General features: G+C 53.7%; 1 protein-coding gene across 1 annotated transcript; it reads left to right on the top strand.

Annotated features, from left to right (window-relative positions):
• Positions 1 to 2,425: 2,425 nt before the first annotated feature.
• bbc3 (BCL2 binding component 3) lies at positions 2,426 to 15,595 on the top strand. The gene is made up of 4 exons (XM_088627721.1): positions 2,426 to 2,636; positions 5,971 to 6,253; positions 9,880 to 10,064; positions 13,157 to 15,595. Exons 2-4 carry the CDS (start codon positions 5,983 to 5,985, stop codon positions 13,256 to 13,258), a joined length of 558 nt encoding a protein of 185 aa, XP_088483847.1. The 5' UTR covers positions 2,426 to 2,636; positions 5,971 to 5,982; the 3' UTR covers positions 13,259 to 15,595.
• Positions 15,596 to 19,845: the final 4,250 nt, after the last annotated feature.

Below are 19,845 nucleotides of genomic sequence, written 5' to 3'. Positions count from 1 at the left end.
CCTTCCGGCGATGCCAGTGCCGTTTTGGTCGTGAAACAGGAGGGAAACACTTTCCCTCTTTCAAGAGAGGGGAAGGCTTTTCTGGAACTGGGCCGAAGGCGAGGTACCAGGCCTGGGGGTGTTACCTCTGCTGCCTGTTTGTGAATAGAAGTCTGGATCAAACCCCTTTATCAAGATAAGCAGTTGTTTGTTTTAAAAAAAAAATCAGAAAAACTCAGCTGACCTCCCAGTAATTCCAGGGGCTGTTTCTGCCATTGCTGGGATGCTGTGTTTTCTGCACAGCTGTAACAAAAGCAGGCCCAGGGCTCTCATTCAGGGGTGCACATTAACAACGGCCCCAGATGAGGGGCGTCCCCAGTCCGGGCCTGGATAAAGAAACGCGCTGAGCTTGCTGGTGAGCTCAGAGACTGCTGGGGGTTCACACAGACGCCCCAGGCAGGGGCAGTGCAGACAGATGACCGGGCATCTGTGGTGCGACTCTGGCGCGCTGCCAGGCTTACAGGAATGACCTCCTCTGCCCTCGATTCGAGAAGAGACCCGCAAGGCCAACAGAGAAACACACACCAGAGGTCACAATTCATGATTCCTTACACTTCTATAGCACTTTTCTGGACATGCCACTCAAAATGCTTTACAGGTAATGGGGATCCCCTCCACCACCACCAGTGTGTACCCCCACCTGGATGATGAGACAGCAGCCATAGTGCCCCAGTACTCTCCCCACACACCAGCTCTCAGTGGGAGGAGAGCAGAGTGATGGAGCCAGTTCAGGGATGGGGATTATTAGGAGGCCATGATTGGTAAAGGCCAGGGGGAAATTTGGCCAGGACACCTCTACTTTTTTTGGAGAAACACCCTGGGATTTTTAATAACCACAGAGAGTCAGGAACTCGGTTTTAGCGTCTCATCCAAAGGACGGCGCATGTTCACAGTATAGTGTCCCCGTCACTATACTGGGGCATTAGGACCCACACTGACCCCAGGGTGAGCGCCCCCTGCTGGCCCCACTAACACCTCTTCCAGCAGCAACCTCACTTTCCCAGGAGTCTCCCCTGCAGGTACTGACCAGGCTCACACCTGCGGAGCTCCAGTGGGCTCCAGCAGTGAGCTGCAGGGTGACGGAGCTGCTGTCAAAGCGGACACCGCAGGGAAGAGCACTGATGAGGTTTCAGGACCAGGACCTGGCTCCTGTCAGGCGAAGGCTGGAGGAGATCCTGGGATCGATGAGTTCCTCGCAGCTGAGCGGCCGATCGGCCCCTCGGGCACCTGGGATCAGTTCGAGGTGTGCGGCGTGCAGGGCCTGACGTGGACGGCCCCGCGGGGGGCTCGGTGCAACTCGGCCGACGTGAGCACCCCGGACCCCGCCCGGCCCTCCGCGCTGTCCTGGCCGGACACGGGGCGCCGCGCCCAGCGCAGGTCCTGACCGCCCTCTGCCCCCGCTGACACCGGGGCCGGCCCGGCACCTCCATCTCTCGGGGAAATAGTTTCACAGCCCCTTCCGGCGATGCCAGTGCCGTTTTGGTCGTGAAACAGGAGGGAAACACTTTCAAGAGAGGGAAAGGCTTTTCTGGAACTGGGCCGAAGGCGAGGTACCAGGCCTGGGGGTGGGGGAGCCCGCAGAGGGCTCGGTGCAACTCAGCCGGCGTGAGCGGACCGGGGGAACGCGGTTCGAGGCCTAGGGTTCGAGCACTCTACAAGACTTCGACGGGTTCGGACTCGTGTGACAACCCCCCCCCACAGTGCAGAGCTGGTGTGAAAGCCCACACCTGCCACCTGCTAAACCAGCTGGAGCCCAGCATCGCCCTGCAGCCCACAGGATCCACAGCCTCGCATCCCAGACACTAAGCACTGTCACACGTTCCCACTCCGATCCAGCACTGCAGAGGTCTCTGGAAAGGGAAAGGTCCACGACAAAGTGGGACAACTCAATGACGCCACATCCGATCACAGATTGATAAACATCTCTCGCGTCTGGCATGATTTCTTTTTACTGCCTGGGCGGATAGCGGGACATCCCGGGGACTTAAATGCAAAGCAAAACGACAGAGCGCGCTGCTGTTTGGAGATAAGCGGCTAGGTGTGTGGATTTGTAAAGCAAAACAAGTCGTGAGCCTTAGAAAAGTTCCTGCGCGCACGATTTGAACGCCAGCTGCTTTTTACGTAGCGGTGCATGTATCTTTTAATGGGGACTGAAACGGGAAAGAAAGAAAGAAAAAGAAAAGGTGCGCCTGGTGCGTCCTTTTTGTTGTTCCGTTGTGCACAGAAGACATAAAAAAAGGAGCAGTCAGACACAAGACACCGTGACTTGCCCTGCCCGCACCGCCGGCCGGCCGGACCCGCGGCGCTCCGGCTCCAGCGCCAGCGCCGCGCTCGCGCCGCGTACATGTCAGGGCATGACTCGCGCGGGGGGCGGGGCGTCCGCGAGCGCCGGCCGCCAGTGAAAGCAGAGCGGGGCGCGCGCTGCACGCAGAGGCACGGCGCAGCCAAACAGGGAGACAGGGCAGGACAGGACAGCAGCGGACCGGACCGGACAGGACAGCGGGCGAGCGGGCGAGCGGCTCACGGTCTCCGACCCGTCGGCTTCTGCTTTGCGAGCACAAGGATTTGTTTCGGTCACCGTTTCATGTAACGTTTCGGTGAGTGAGAGTTCTTCTCGGTTTCTGCTTATGCCAGGCGCCTGACCGCTAGCCAGAAGTTGGGCTGGGGTTTTGTTTTGCTTCGCTGCAGAGTAAAGGGTGACCTCCTTATGTGCATTGCGGGACTGTGCGGCGGGTTCGTGTCCGGCACTGTTGTGGTCGCGGACAGCCCAGGGCACTCTGATGTGAGTTTTTCTGGGGAGGTGGGTGGGTCGTGAAGGGGTGACATGTAATACTTTGAACTCCGAGCGTAGCAGCCCTCAGAAATTCTGACACTCAGTGTGTTGTAATTCTCGACCTGCGACCCCTGCAGTCGCGCGGTTTTAAGGTGGAATCGGGGAGTCAGAAAGCTGCCCGGGATGCGGTTTGATGTTGGTGGCTGAGTGCGGTGCTGTTGTTTAATCGCGTTGGTCCCGCAAACGTGTGCCCCCGCGCACGGCTTGTCTCGAAAAGGCAGCGAGGGCACTACTGCAGTGTCAGTACCCGGGTGGATGTTCGAGGGCAACCGAGGACTCTGCCCGCATGTCCGACAGGGACGCGCCAGGTCCAGCGTCTACACTTCGGGGACGCTGTGCTGTGGTTCAGAAAGCTACACTGTCCGCGACGCGATCTATCTCTGCGTTCGCGTGTTTTCAGTGACAGGCGTGTCGCGGCTCTGCCCTGCTCCGCTCGCGGGCTGCAGGGAGACTCAGCTGTCCCGCGGGGTCCCCACTCGGCACACGGTGATGCGGAAGACCGGACGTGGGGTGGCTTTCGCGTCTGTTTCACTGCTTTTTGAGAAGCGAGATCGCAGTCGTGTGAGAGACGCTGTGACACAGAAGGGAATCGGGGAGATTCTGAATCGCGTGTGAACTGGCGGTGCAGAAAAGCACGTTACTGTCTGTTAAAGGCTCTTGCACTGTCGCCGGCTCTGCACGCTGCAAGTCACCCCTACGAGGCGTTGAAATCAGGTTTTTATTTGCGCGCCTGACCGGCGCTCGATCGGTCGTGTTATTGATCGGAGCTTTGGAAATGCGTGGACGATATAGACCAGTAAGTGGGTCAGAGATCAAAGACTGCTCCTCTGTCGTTCTGCTCATCGTCTGCACACCCCAGCGGGACTCGTATGCCTCGGAGCACCTAAATCCCGTGTAGAAAAACTCGCGTGTAAACGCACTGAAAACGTTGGGCAAATTGGCGTTTCTTGGTCTTTGGCTTTCATGTAGCACACGTCGCAGACGGCTGATGTAACTTCAGATACATGCACATATAGTATATTTACACGTCTTGCTTCAGTATTTCCATTTTATTTTTTTAATGGAGCGTTTCTCCCACGTAAACACTTTTTCCACTCGATGCAGCGACCGATAATGTTTTCGGTGTTGCAAAACGGAAATTTGAGCGTTCTTGCTTTCGTATTAAAAAAAAAGGCAAAAGATCTCGCTGGAGCGCGTCTGTTTTTATCGTGGAGGAATTGTGAAAGAGGGGCACGCTTCTCTCGAGGCGTGTCGTCGCGTGTTGCGCGGTCTTGCATGTGTGTGTGTGTGTGTATTTTGGTGGCCGTGTGTTTGAGCGCGCGCCGCAGCCCGGATTTGTTTACAAACAAGCACACGCACACGAGGGCGCTCTGCACTGCCCTCTGGCGGCTACGTGTGACACAGGCTCCCGGCTCGGGAAAAACACACGGCGTTTGGCGGACTGCCCGTGCCCGCGAGTGTTTACGGATTTCTGCGAATGTATCAGGATGGCCAAGCAAATAAAAGAGTTGTATACATACACCAGAGACGTACGAGATGGGCGCGTGTTCCTAAACACAACCCCCCTTGTAAATATTAAGAACCCGAAGAGATGATTGCAAGTCGAGCAATATAAACTTCAGATTTGTGAGAGAAAAGCAATGTAAAAAACAATTGGGATAGTTACATGTTTTACTTTATAAATTGCTTCTAGGCAAACGAATAGCGATAAACCAACCGTGCAGGACATTACATGTGTTTTGCTGTGGTGGTTGCTGAATGGCACCTTACTGTGGATTTTTACAGGGGAAGTTTCAGTTCCAATTTTAATACACATAAACATGACCAAGTTTCAGTGACAAAGGCGACAAACTGAAAGCGCAGTTGTTCATTGAATGCAAAAAAAAAAAAGGGCACTAACGGAAAATCTGTTGGTTTCTCCAACCAAAATTAGATCAGCACAGTTTCCTGTCTGGTTACAGAACTCGGCTCCGCGTGTTTTGTATCGAGGGGAAGCGAACATGAAAGGCAGATTTCTAGACCCTGGTACGGTTTGGATCAGACATGTTCACGGAGCTGTTTCTCCCTGCGAGCGCTGCAGTTCACTCGGCCTCCACCGGGGGGCGACACCCACGTTTTGTTTCGTTCCAGTAACGTGCAGGAGTAGGCTGGGGAGGGGGGAGGGGGGTTGTGGGGGCAACACGCATCTGTTAAGAAGGAAATCGGAAAAGGATGGAATCGCTCGGAAATCAGTCAACCAAAAACAAAAAGACGTAAACGAAAAAGAACACACTCAGACTTGATCTGTCATTTTTTGGGTGGGCTCATAAAAGAGGAGATGTTTCTCACGGGTGTGTGGGTGGACTTGCCTCTCCCTTGCATGCAAGTTATTTGGGAGCCACAGGCTGATCCCAGAACCTCATCGGGGGACATGTCCTAGCGGACCAGCACTCGGCCCGCCGGCGAGCCCAGCTGTGCAGGAACAGAACCGAGTCTCCCCCTGCGTGGTAGCCGGGCACAGGCACGCTGCTAGCTGCTGCCGGAGTTTTAAGGACACCAGGTTCTCCATATGCTCGGCAACTGTATTTACATTTGAGTGGGCAGACGTGTTAGACCGACCTCTTGGGGCGGAGCGGTGGATCTGTGGCTGAGGATCTGCACCTCTGACCGGAAGGTTGCCGGTTCAAATCCCGCGGCCGGCAGAGGAATCCTACTCCGTTGGGCCCCTGAGCAAGGCCCTTAACCCCAACTGCTCCAGGGGCGCTGTACAATGGCTGACCCTGTGTTCTGACCCCAAGCTTCTCTCCCTGTCTGTGTGTCTGTGTCTCCCTGGAGAAAAGCTGGGGTAGGCGAAAAGACGCATTCCTAATGCAAGAAATTGTATAGGGCTAATAAAGAAACATTATTATTATTATTATTATAAAGCAGGCGTAGCTAATTGCTGCTGGTAAAACCCGGAATGGGTCAAAATGCCTTGGATCGGGAGCCTTATTACCACCCGGCTCTGCTTGACTGAGGCCGCCGGGCGATCGGCTGCCCTGCGGTCCGGGATCGGCTGCCCTGCTCCGCGTGGAGTGACGGATCTGTCTCCTGTGTTGTCTTTTCCCGGGCCGCCGCAGACGAGCCCCGTCATGGCCCGCGCACAGAACGACGGCATCGAGGGCAGCCGGGGGCACAGCGGGCGGCACAGCTGCAGGTTCGAGGCCATCCGTGGGGACTCCTGGCGCCGGGGCTCCTACTACCCCCGCATCTCGCAACTCCCCCCCCGCCCGTTCGTGGGGCCCCTGCGGGACGTCGCCACCCAGACTCAGGCCCCGGGCACCCTGGGCGGCGTGCCCACCTGCGCCGCGCCCCCCGCCCGGCCAGGGGGAGCCCCTGGGGGCACCAGCAGAGCCAGCACAGGTAAGCGAGCCGGGGTGCGGGAGGACAGCGGGGAGGTGGGGGGCAGTTCGGGGGAAAGCAGAGCTGAGAAACGCGCTGGAGAAGCAGACGCATCTGCAGACACATCTGCCTTGTATGTTGACTAACATCAGGTTTACCCCGGTGTCCTGGCCAAATTTCCCCCTGGACTTTACCCATCATGGCCTCCTAATAATCCCCCTCTCTGAACTGGCTTCATCACTCTGCTCTCCTCCCACTGAGAGCTGGTGTGTGGGGAGAGTACTGGTGCACTAAGGCTGCCGTGTGGTGCTGCACATTGGTGGTGATAGTGGGATTCACCATTACCAGTAAAGCGCTTTGAGTGGAGTGTCCGGAAGAGCGTTGATAAGTGTAAGGAAGTCATATCACCCTAAAACAGCACATTGCTTCCAGACGGCTCCCAGGTCCACTCGGCTTGCTTTCCAGGGGAGTACCGGGGGTGATAGGCCAGCTGGAGTGTGATGCTGACCACATCTCCTCCACCTCCAGTGTTGGATGGTTGAGGACATGGTGGCCCTTGCCCCCCATTCCCCCAAGGGCCTTTATGGCCTGAAAGGGAAGCTGCCTAAAACAGCACGATGGGCCCCCGACACCGGGCACCAGTGGTGGGCAGAACCAGAAGCCAGTCGGCCTGCAGTGCCCTGGGAGTCTGATGGCCTCTCCCTGGCCAGTGTCCTTCGGCACAGACTCGCTCTGCTGACGCCAGGGGGCGCTCACGTCCATACAGAGGGAGCCCAGGTGGGCGTCGCAGCTCAGACGGGCCGGGGGCAGTCCCAGCGGCGCGCGAGAGGTCGCGGGGAGGTCGTCCGACCCCTCTTGACAAGAGGGCGCGACCCTCGCTCAAAAACGCTTGGGTTTTTTTCCACGTCACTGTGCGTCGTATTGTGTATTTCGGCGATTCGTTTTACGCTCCCGAAATGACTTCTGGAAGCTTTTAAAGAAACTCAGACGCACTGAGGTACAAGTACACAAAATATTGAAGGGATGATGCAGTTTCCTCCACTGCTTGATTCCGATGGCTGGTTTGCATTGGCCTTGAATTCGTCTTCGGAAGGACTGGAGGTGTAGCTGTGAAGCCGTGCTGATGATGGGCCGCCGGCTCTTTCGCTCATTTAAGTGGGGGGTAGAGATTTCCCCCGTCCTTTTCGAGCACGAAGAAGCAGGGGTAATGTCTCCCCAGTGGGCGCAAGATCCCGTCGTCCCGATGATGTCGAAATTCAGCGAGCGCACTTAGGCTGAGCTGCCCCTAGGGCCGCGCCGCCGAGCGGGGGAGCGCTGTCCCCCTCGGTAGCGTACGGGCCAGCCCGGGCCCGACACGTCTGCGCTGTCGCACAAGAAGAGCCCCGAAACCGAAACCTGGGCCCGTTGTTACACAGCGAGAGAGAAAAACTGGAAGTAAGACTGAGAGCTCCCCGCGAAGCAACAGAGGCACGGATCTGGGGCTCGGGCCTGCCGGCGGGGTGTGTGATACCCGTCTCGTGGCGCCCCCCGCAGGCCGGGGGGGGGTGGGCTAGCACACAATAATGTTAATGTTTCTTTATTAGCCCTATACAATTTCTTGCATTAGGAATTATCTTTTCACAGACCCCAGCTTGCTCTCCATGAGACACAGACACACAGACAGGGAGAGAAGCTTGGGGTCAGAGCGCAGGGTCTGCCATTGTACGGCGCCCCTGGAGCAGTTAGGGTTAAGGGCCTTGCTCAGGGGCCCAACGGAGTAGGATTCCTCTGCTGCCTGCAGGATTTGAACCGGCAACCTTCCAGTCACAGGCGCAGATCCTGAGCCACAGAGCCACCGCTCCGCCCCAGCAGGGAGTCGCTTGGCAAAACCTCTAAACAATGGCGTTAACGCCGAGGCGCGCGGGCCCATGTGATTTCACCTGCACGGGGTCAAGTGTGCCAACACAAACTGGCGAAGGCTGGCGCAGGGAGCCGCGCAGAAGGCACCACAGCGAGGGTCAACAGAGCCAGGAGCGCGCTCTCCTCTCCTCCCTTCATTCTTTATTTTCTCCATATTACTGCCTCTGTCTGCAAGCCTTTTTCTGCCCAGGACTCCTCTCTCTTTCCTAAAGTCTTCACCTCTCTCTCCATTTTTTTTCCCCTCTCACTCGCCTTCTCCTGTTTTTCCTCCCTCTCTCTCTGTGATGCTGCTTCTCCCTTCCTACCGACAAGGCCCGCCTTGCTCACCTCGCAGCCCGACCTATCCCAGCCTGCTCGGCGGGGCTGCCGGCCAATGAACGAAGCCCATTTCTATAGGCTCTGGGCCGCGGTTGCCCTGGCAACAAGCCAGCCTTCTCCTGCTTCTTCCCCGTTCGGGGCAGCTCTCCTCCGTCTGAGCACCAGCGTGCAAGCGGACGTACAGAGCCCATGCCACACCATAATGAGAAACAAAACATCCCGTTTCTCCCGTGCCCCTGCAGTGAAGCTAAAGCCAGCCTTTCACGTGAGCGTCTGCTTCTGGCCCTACGTCGTGCAAAATAAAGCCAAACTACCAGACAAGACTACTTCTGCATGCTCAGTGTGTGTGCTTGTTTCCCCCTCTCTCTTTTCTACGTCAATGCTATTCAGAAATATCCTTATGGCAAGGAAGTGTAATTGTGGTTATTTTTTCAGTTGCATTATTACAGCCAAGGTGCTGCAATACCTGTGACCTAGATTAGCCGTGTCAAAGAGGTTCTGAACACTGATGCAACAACAAGGTTGAAAATGAGAAAATAAAGCCTTGCTCCCACACGCAGCGCATGCCTGCACAAACAGAAGTGATCTAGACTCTTTAAGCAGATTAAGAGATTACATAAAGTAACTTTTTTTTTAAAAAAAGGAGAAGGTTGATTATGACAGCAGAGCAACAGAGAAATCGGCCCTTGAGCAGAAGGAGCAGGTTCGCACTTGACTGTTGAAGCAGCTGGGGCTGAGCCTGACTCAGAGCTGTTTCCTGTTGGTTTCTGGGGGCTGGGGGGGAGGTTCTCCTCTCCCTGTCCTGGACAGCCTCACACCTGCAGGAGCCTCAGGGTGGGGGGCAGATGTGGGAAACATCTGGACTTGCTAGTGGTGAATTGAAAACACAGCTTGGACCGGTTGGGTCATTCTGAACGCGCAAACAGGACGAACACAGGACAACGGACAGGCCGGCGACGCAAACACCAGAGGACAAAGTGCTGAAAGAGGCCGTCAGTCCAGACAGTACTAGACTCCTAAGAGCCTTAAGAAGTCACAAGTTAAGCAGGCGATCCGGGGAGGGAGGGGGCTGGAGTGTCTATCTGTGCCTTAGAGCAGAGCTTCTTAAGTTCATCCACAGGAATGACACGAGGGAGGGCTCAGGCCCCACTTGAGACTCGCAGGGCCCTGCCATATTTAAATGAGCTTCCCAGCAGCAAAACAGACAGGCCTGCTGACGCCCAGCCAGTGAAGGAAGTGTGCCTGGGGCATAAGGAGCAGTCTCTGGGGCATAAGGAGCAGTCTCTGGGGCATAAGGAGCAGTCTCTGCGCCTCCCTGCGTTACATCCACACCACACGACCTTTCCTCATTTCAGCCCGAAGGCTTGGTGAAAGCCGGTGTCTGTCCTAACTCCTGTCCCTCATTGCACTTCCTGTGTGTGTGTTTGCAGGAGAAGAGGGGGCCGCACGGGGGCCGCAGACGGTCGGCGAGGACAGGCCTCTGCCCGACCTGCTGCTGGGGAGGAGCCAGGGCCCCGCGGACCGCGGCGCATCGGAGGACGAGCTGTCGGGGAGGGTGGCGGAGCAGCTGAGGATCATCGGGGACGAAATGAACGCCATCTACCTGCGGAGGAGGGTGGGTGCCAGACCGGGCTAGCCCAGGAGGGGGAGGGGATTCTGACCCGAGATCTGCTCTTACATTACCATGGGTTTTTCTGCAACCGCCTTCGCCGCGGCGCCCAGACCCCGGCAAGCTTTACAGCACTCCTGTACACAAAGGGTGGTGGGGGTGTGGAACTCGCTCCCCCCCAGCCGCGGTCCTAGAGCCGGGTACCCCGCGCCCTTTCAGGCTGCTGCTGCCCGAGGGCCCCAGATCAGTCATCTGCTGCAAAAGCAAGCGAGCGAGATGGGCCGGGCGCCCTCCTCTCCTTTTCTCGCTGTCCCCGCTCGGGTTCTCGTGCCTCTCCGGCAGAGTCTCGGGGAGGGAGGCCTCCGCGCGCCAGCACGCGAGCGAGCGAGAGTGATGTCAGCCCGGCGCGGAGCTGGGGGGGGGCGGCCGGGATAAGCCAGTGTTTACTCACTCAGCTGGCACAGGGGCTTCTCACGCGATGCCTGTCTGCCGCCCGGGGCGGGGCTGGATACGCTGCCTCAGTTGCGACACTCGACCAGCAGCGACTGATTTGCTGTTTATCTTTCCGCCGAGCCTGAAGGCGAGGGAGACAGAGAGACAGCCCGACATGGCACACGGCCAGACCCATGGAGAACTCCACTGTATTTATTTATTTATATATATATTTTAAAGTAATATATATATATTTTAAAATGAGCATCCTAAAAAATAAGCAGTACTTCCCTTGCTCCCTCTTTGTCCAAGGTATAAGCTACTCAAAGCCAAACTACTCCAGATGTCGTTGGTGTCTCTGTGTGCTCCGTTTTGTGCAGGGTGTTCTGCGCCACCCTGCCTGTGTCAAAACTAATTCAAGTTAGTAAGGCAGGGCTGTCTGTTTTGCCCTTATGCAAAACCGTAATGTTTAGAAGGTTCATACAATAGTAAAAACCACTGCACAGGGGTTTCTAAAGAGGGGTGTAAATGCTCTCGCCTGTGTGGGTTTTCAAAATTTCAACAAGTGCTCCTCAGTGGATTAAAGGCAAGAAGTTTAACCAACACACAGTGTTGTTGCTGCTTCGCACTTCCTGGCACGAGCACAGCACTTTGCTTCTACAGCTGTGTGGCTGGTGACGAGGAGCCAGAAGGCACAGAGACGTCGTAAGGCGTTATTTACAAAAAGGGAGAAAAAAAAGGGCTGATTAACTTCCTCCTTCAGCTCAACAACTGAAACCAACCCGCAGGACTGGAAAGACGGGCACGAGATCGCATTCTCCCCCCCTCTCTCTCTATCGCTTGTCTGTCTCCGCCTGCTGTCTCTCTGTCTGTCTGTGACCTCCTCCGCCCTCTCCCCCAGCCCCTCCCGCGCCTCTCTCTTCCCTGTGTCTGTCGGGCTGCTCGTCTGCGTCCGCCGCGCTCTCGGTCTCCTGCCCTGGTGTTTAAAAGCGAGCTGCTATTTTAAGCCGGTGAGTCAGAGCAGCTGCTGTCGTGTGGCGCGACGCGTCTCCTGACTCCTGGCGCACAGATCGCTCCTCACAGCGCTAAGGCACGCACGCGCACACACACACACACACAGACACCTGCCTGTCTGGCTCTCTCAGTTTCCATGTAGTGTCTGGTGGTTATCAGTGTCGAAGCGGTGGAAAAGTACGATGATATGCACAATGATGTGCAATAAAAGGAACGGACAGGTGCTTCCAAGACAGAAGTCAGAGAGTTTTTTTTTCTGTTTGTGTTTTGCCTGGGGAAGAGGATGTACTTGTGTCACGTTTAAACAGCGGCACACAGTAGGTAATCAATTTAAATAACCAAAGGGTGTCACCTATGGGTGTAAAAAAAAACGGTAAATCTACAGTGCTTGTGGTCTAACACTCCAAAGTTTGTGCTAGGCATCATTAAATGCAGTTTAGATTGACCAGTTTATTGGCCCTATACAATTTCTTGCATTAGGAATGTGTCTTTTCGCAGACCCCAGCTTGTTCTCCATGAGACACACAGACAGGGAGAGAAGCTGGGGGTCAGAGCACAGGGTCAGCCATTTATACGGCGCCCCTGGAGCAGCTGGGGTTAAGGGCCTTGCTTAGGGGCCCAACGGAGTAGGATTCCTCTGCTGGCTGCAGGATTTGAACCTGCAACCTTCCAGCCACAGGCACAGATCCTGAGCCACAGAGCCACCGCTCCGCCCGATGCCACTCCCTAGATGGCAAACAGATCGCCCAGCTCTCTCTCCTCACACTTCTCGTTTAATAACATCAGTCCTGCTCGTCGACAGTTTCGATACTTGACCAAGGCTGGGTGAAGGGTGTACATTGGATTGAGCAAAACCCCCTGCCCGCCAGCTTCCAAAATAGTCCACATGCCAGCCAGTCCCGCACCCTTCCACAAACGTGCTTCGAATACCGACCTTCTGCGTGAGGGTCTCCAAGTCGCATTCCTGCACGATGAAACAAGAGACGAACCAGATGCCTTCCGTTTCACGCCTGGTGTTGCCTCACTGACATTTTACTTCTGCAAGTAGACAGACTCAGACAGATACAGCGGTTTATCTGCCGTACGTACATGTACACATGAATCACACTGATCTCTCCGGACATGCACAGAGCAACAGACAGCACACCACACAATCTAAACAGTACATTACAAAACAGTTCATAATAAACAGTGACAGTGTGGACAAACAGGAAGCAAGCAGAACAATAAATATGCTTTTGCCAAGCCCCAACCAGGAATCGCACCTGGGACTTTCCAGGTGGTCGGGACGCACTGTCCCGAAGTGTCACAAGAGTGGCAGATGGGTGATGTCGTATTTTTCAAAAGCAGACTCGATGAGAATAGAACAGCAGCAGCACCACGCCCCTCCTGCCCTCCGAGGTTTCCACCGGTCATTCCCAGGCACAGGGCAGTGAGGAAGGACTGCATCGGCGGCAGCCCTCCCTGTCCCGCCCCCCAGCCCTGGGATTACGGACCAGGAGAGCTGCACTGGAACGGTGTCCAGACAGGACAGGATGCTGGGATATGGGGGGAGGCAGGGGAGGTGGAGGCTGTGACAGAGCTCTTCGGAAGAGACACCCTCTCTAACCGCCCTGCTCTCTCTCTCTCTCGCTCTCTCTCTGTATTTTCAGAACGAAGCCCAGCCCTGGCAGAACTGGCGCGGACTGTGCAGAGAACTGTTCAACTTCATCACAGACACACTCGCTGCACTCTACCTGCCGGGACTGAGATGAACTGGGGGAGAAGGGGAAGGAAGTGAGGGCCGGGGTGGGGGGGCTGGCCTCCCCCTTTCTTCCACAGACACCCGAGGCCGTGGGAGGGGGTGATGGGAGTTGATATTTGAGGGTCACGTCCGCTGGATCGGATACCCTTTTTTCGTTTTTTTGCCCTTTTTTTTTTTAAACATTCCGAGAAGAGATGTAGCATCAGGACGCAAGCGCTGGATGATTCCTGTGTTTCCTGGGGGTACGCCACTCTCCCCTGCTTGCCAACCCTTCACCGGGACTCTGGACTGGAGCGGACAGGCACATTTCTGAGTCAGGACACGCTCGGCTTCACTTCCACAGGTATCTTCTCTATAAAGACGAGCCGCACCAAGGCAGCACAGGGGGACTAACACTAAGGACAAAATGGACAAGCTGTGCAGGGTCGTACACATACGCTCAAGCATAATACTGATACGCCACGGGGTGCGCTGGAAGCACTGTGGGAAAACTGGACAACTGTACTGTGCATCTCTGCCATTCATGCAGCAGATCTCCCTGGGCACACGTGCACCCAAACCTTCTGCATCAGAAATAAGGCTGGGAAAGGCTGAGGGACTCTTCAGCCTGTCTCATTCTCTGACCAGTTGTGGCACGAGCCGCGTCACCGTGCCGTTTCCCTGAGAGCTGCTGGAAGGAAGGCGATCGACCCCAGAAACAAAATCACTCGCAAGGCAGTGGAAATCAGATGTCGCGTGGTCAGGGGTAGACGGGCCTCCCCAGACTGGCCTCAGGCTTGCTTGTGATCCCGGTTCATTCTCTCTGTTTCCCTATAATGGGATAAACGTTTTTTTTTTCAATCAGTTCAACTACACTGGAAAAACCCTGAAGAAGCAGCAGCAGAAGCAGCAGAAATAACATAGACATCAAAGGAGCAGGTAAAGGTTAGTTCTGCACTGAAAGGAAAAGAGACACAACGTTTCGGCTGTGGCGTCTTCTTCGGGGGAAGACTCAGGTCCACACCTGAAGGAGGCTCCACAGTTGAAACGTTGTGCCTCTTTTCCTTTCAGCATGAGATTAACCTTCACCTGTTCCATTGCAGCCCAAGCATGCTGACGCAGCTCCCTACTAGGACTCAGTACAGACATCGCTCTTCTACAGGGGATTGCCAGTCACAGGGCCCCTCGGCATGAGCTACGAGGATATTTGCTGATACACTGCAGATATCGGTACTGTTGTGGATACCCGACACTGGAAAATGAAATTGTTATATGTAAATACAGTTCATTTTAAGCATTTTGGTTCAAACATGTTAGCCTGAGTTCTCTGCCTTGCCCTCCTGTTCATCGGTAGCCCTGCAAACGGTGCCCCAACAGTGAACTGGTGATCCAGACCAGTGGGAAATGCTTATCCTAGAGTTGGCTGGACTCCAGAGGATTGTTCCTCAAACTCCTGCTCTCTCGAGCGCGCGCGCGGAGGCAGCCTGGGATAGCCGGACGAGCAGGGCGCTGGGGCCGGTGGTCGATCAGGCCCCCCCCCCCCCCCCCCGGCCAGGGAGAGGGTCCGGCTGTGCTGCCAGCACGCTTTCTTCTGCTGCCTGGTCAGACAGCAGGAGCCTGAAACTCTTGTCCAGACCCCCACGGCGTTGCCCACTGGAAAAAAGGAGAACATCGCCTCCCTTTCGGGAACGCCGACACGGTAAAAAGAAGGAGGTGCCTTCTCGGAAGCGGAGAGGCTGGGCTCGGGGGACGAGTCACAGGGGCGGCTTGCGGATCCTGTCCGGACCAAACCCCCCCCCGGCAGAGCTTTGAAAAAGTTTAGTTCCTCCTTTGCGGCCGGTTCTTGGTCAAGCGTTTTGTAGGGCGTTCGCAGAGGTCGAAACGATGAAGCGGTCGCAGCCCTTGTCCGAGAAAGTCAGGTATTTCCGCCCAAATCCCAGTCTCGATCCCGATCCGAAATCTCCCAGGTGCCTCCTGCCGGCGGTCTTCTGGTCAATGGAGTCTCGTACAGGGGAACAGGAGGACAGGGAGTGCAGACCTGAGCCACTTGGCCAGGCGCTGTTTCTTGGTTTACGGTTTATTTATTGATGTAATTTATTCTGTGGCCCGATCCCATGCTGAGCATTGCAAGTGCAGTCCGCTGATCTGCCTCCACCCTGTCTGCAGCTGCCCAGTCAGAGCTGGGCCGGGGCTGCAGGCCGTGACCACTGGATTCTCTGTTGAAGGGTTGGCATTACAGTACTGTACGGAGTGTCGGTTGGAAAAATGTTGTTTTCTGATAAAGAGTTGTGTACATTTGCTATTTGACATTTTTTTCTATGTGAATTTTGTACATCTTTTACCCAGACAATAAAATAAAACAAACATATCTGTGGCATTCATTCTTTTTTAAGAGCATTGTAGAGCAACACTACCCCTGTACAGACCATTACAGCACTGACCTACACCCTGGGCTGCACACAATGTAGATGGCACACCAGCCAGGTGCTAAGTTCACCAGGCAGGAGGCTCTGCTAAGAATAAACAAGACACAACTATGGTGGGATCAGTTTGGAAGTCAGAAGGCATACGTGCCATTTAAAAACATGCCCCCCTGCAGTGACTCCAGCGTATCTGCCCGCCTACACAAACACAGGAAAGGGCACAGCAACCAGACCCTGGCACAGACGGGCACAGACGCCGACACAAACAAACTCCTGCACCGTTCGCTCCGGCTGCCACGGCACTGATGACAACCAGGCACGGCTGCCGCAAGCCCAGGGGCCCAGCGCCAAGCAGATTCCTGCGCCAGGCTTCTGGACATCAGACCCAGACTGCGTTTCCCAGCATCCCCTGGGGGGAAGGAGAGGAGCGCTATCCTGACATGCCAATTTCTGGGGGCTGAGACATGTCTTGGGTTACATTGCTAGGCATACAGATGCCGAAAAGACCTGCGGGCTTTAACATCAACAGAGCCCTGCTCTTGGTGGAGAGTCAGTCACGGAAAACCAAATCTACAGTATCTGTGGTTCAATTTAGGGTCCATTTAGGCACAGACTTGGAGAACACAGCGAGCCTGATCCCGTGCATTGAACAACTGGCAGGAACAGATACTTGGAGGTGAACGATAATGAACACTGGGCCAACAGGGTCACTGAACAACAACATGCACACCCAGAGTATTAAGGGACACTGGGTTTGTAAATATTACATTTTTAATAAAGAACACGGGTGAATACTAAAAACAGGAATTACAGATACTGGAAAGTACTGGGCTCTAGACAACTGAAAACAGACACATGGCAAGATTGAACCCTGGGCTATAATGGTCACTAGACAATGCTGAAAACTGAGAAATAATTAACATTAGACAATATACAGAACATCAGACAAGAATAGGCATTGTATTGAACATGGGAAGACAACACTATTCCAGCTGCACATTCAATTATGACAGGGTTCTGTATGTATTCTGCCCTAGTGCTGGCAAAGAAAAATACATTTATTTTTTTTTCCTCAAAGACACCTAGGGCTTCGATGGTTCTCAAAATTTCGATATTTGCATAGATACAGTATGTAAAAAAGATGAAAAGAGATGGTTCTGTGTAAATGAGACGCCTAAGCAGATGAGTACAAATGTACGGTAAATCATTGCCTGTAGCACTCTTATTACTGTATTAGATCCAAAATAATGACTTCAATAGCTTTAATATGTGGCAAATTTGTTTGAGTGGAGAGTGATGTAATACAAGTTCGACCTGTTTCGGAATTGCAAACAATGGGGAAAAAGAACACACCTCAGATAACAGGGATAATTAATATTGTTTTCAGGAAAATACCAGTTCAAGTGCTTAAGTAAGTGGTTAAGGGCTGTGTTTTTAAATCACTTTCTGCTGAAGTGCAATTTGAGAGGGTGTTGTGGAGCTGTGCGCGTCCTGGCCCTGACAATATGATATGGCATATTGCCACACAAGAGTCAGCTTTTAATGATACAGCAGAAAGATGAACAGTCAAACACTCCAAGAGTCAGTTTACCTGTACAGTCAGGGCAGGATTCTGCCAAGCAGAACGTCTGGCACTGTGTACGGATCTTGAAAAACTTTTATAAATATGGCAGGCTTCTATTACTATGAGATAATCATGTCTGTGTATTATTTATGTTAATAATTAACAAATTGTGTCATTATGTGTGTATTAATCTCAGCTAAATATCAGACATTGCTACTGTAGTCGTCAAATCAGGGTTTTGTGGATTTACAGAAGGTCTGAGTCCTCAGGGTGTTGAGGAGTGTTTAGTGCATTCTGGTGCCTCTACTTGAGCACTCTTAGACTCAAAGGATATATGAAAAGAAGATTACTTTAGCTACAACACAATGCATTGTGCTGCATTTAGTAAAAGAAATCAAGTACTCAGAAGTACAAATTCTCGTACTTAATGTGATCATGAAGGATCTGTAGCCTATAGAATTATTTAGTCAAACAGAAGGATCCATCATCAGCCAGGAGGATATTTCAGTGCTGCTCTGCATTCTTGACGTAGAAGGCATTGTACTATGATGAAGAGATTCTAAACAGAATTCAGCTCCCTCTCCAGGTATTGCACATGCAGGAATGCGTCGCCTCCTAATTGAACTGCATATGCAATATGATCCAATGGGAAATTTCTTTGAAATAATAATTAAAAAATATTCGCATAACACAGGACAATAACTGGAAATATCGAGACAATGCAAGACCAATAGCTAATGTACACAATGAGCATTTAACTCAGGTGCTCACTAATGAAGAAGCCAACAACGTGCCAGTGGAAAGACAAGGTTGCCTATTAAATTGTTATTAGTGTAGAACAAGAGGAAGTGTTTCAGATATTAGAAGCACTCGAGATCAATATATCCCCAGGGCCTGATGGTGTCGTACTCAAGGAAACGAAAGAAAGGTCAGTCAAAAACAGAAATAAAAAATCATCAGTCTGAAACTTAATGAGATTTTGTACACTTGCAGGCAACCGTGTCAGTGAAACCAACACAAAAAAAAAACTTGTTTCGTTGGCAAACGCCTTCTGTGTTTTGTCACACCTATATCATCTGCACCAAGCATCTCTTGACCAACATCTTTATCCTAAAATTACTGTCTGCATGTTATGAAGAAATTCTGTATTGGAGGAAAACCATGGTCTGGGTCTAATGCACGTGTGTTTGCTCTGAGGTAAAGTAGTGATTTTCGCGACTCCAGAGCTCACACGAGAAAAGATTACTACGGGTTTAAAACACCATCAGATGTTCTTCGTGGCTCTGGCAATGTGTCGTGCAACCGATTCGTTCAAAAAGCCTGTGGCGAGTGCTGGCACCTGGTGGAACACCAGGAAGATCTTTAATACAAATATCACACACAGGGGGTACAATTGCATGCCCCCTGAATAAGGAGAATGGATTCTACTGCCCCCAGTCTTGGGTGCTTTCTCAGTGCCCGTGTGACAGATGTGGACACATGAATAACTCCCGATGAAGACACTATATCGCGCAGGAGGCTTTCTTTCAACGGTCCTGCAGGTCTTTATAGCCAAAGACCCCGAAGTTCTCACAGTGCATGCCTGTGTGTGTGTGTGTGTGGCCTGTGACGCCCAGGTGTCCCAATCAGGGTGTGTCTCGCTGTGTGCCCCTCGCTTGCTCGACCCTGTATCGGATGCAGCAGTTAGAAGCTGGACAGATGGCCAAACGACCATGTGAGAGAGCGTTCAATGAATCACCCGCAGCGATCTAATCATCAATTTCCCTTCAGGATCAATAAAGTCTTATCTATCTCTCACTAAGTGTGCGTCTCTTGTCAAACAACAGAGGCCTTGGGGGGTCTCTAGTGGCGGTGACAGCTCTGACTGTCCCCTTGCAGACTAGCCTATCTCAGGGAAATGCCTGTAGGACAGCCCCCCCCTCACACGCACCCCCAACCTCAGGGGAACAGCCTTTACCTTCCGCAAGTGTAATCTTGGGGAAACGCACATCACGCCTTCCCCATTTCAGCAGGATTCACGGCCCCGTCTCTGGGGACTGCCTATCACACACCGTCAGTCTCGGGGGAACGGCTTGAATGTGCTCGCTATCTCACGGGAATACGTTTGACCCACCCCCTATCTTGGGGAAGCCCCTCGAACATTTATACCCTGCTATGGCAGGAGTGCCTCAGGCGAGCTTGTAATGCACCCCTTATCTCATGGGGATAACTTTCGTGCAACCCCTATCGCAACAGGCGGACTAATGTGCGCTCCCCATCTCAGGAGGATCACTTTTACATCCTCCCCATCTACCGGGACGCGTGTCCTTGTTTGTGAGCTCCGCTACCGAAGCCAGAGCTTCATGCCCTTTTAACACCACCTCTCCATAGCAGGCGTACTCAAAACCAGCTGCACGAGTGAGACACCCACCACCTGCCGCTGGCATGTACCGATACCTGCTGCCCACAGGCCGCAAAGGGGCCTCGCAGCAAGAACAGGACCCCGCAGGGGTACGAGCGAAGCTGGGACCCGTGCGGGGCGACTGTGCCTGTTTGCAGGGGGGATGTGGTGCAAGCTGCCGCCGCCGTCGTGGTCTGGCCTCTCAGAAATGACACACGGCCGCCGGCGCTGGCGTCTGCCCCCATGTCCCA

Source organism: Lepisosteus platostomus, chromosome 4 (assembly GCF_059453375.1).
Source record: "Lepisosteus platostomus isolate fLepPlt1 chromosome 4, fLepPlt1.hap1, whole genome shotgun sequence".
Lineage (NCBI taxonomy): Eukaryota > Metazoa > Chordata > Actinopteri > Semionotiformes > Lepisosteidae > Lepisosteus > Lepisosteus platostomus.
Note: the sequence above shows the minus strand (reverse complement) of the source record. Positions and strands in the feature narration are given on the sequence as shown.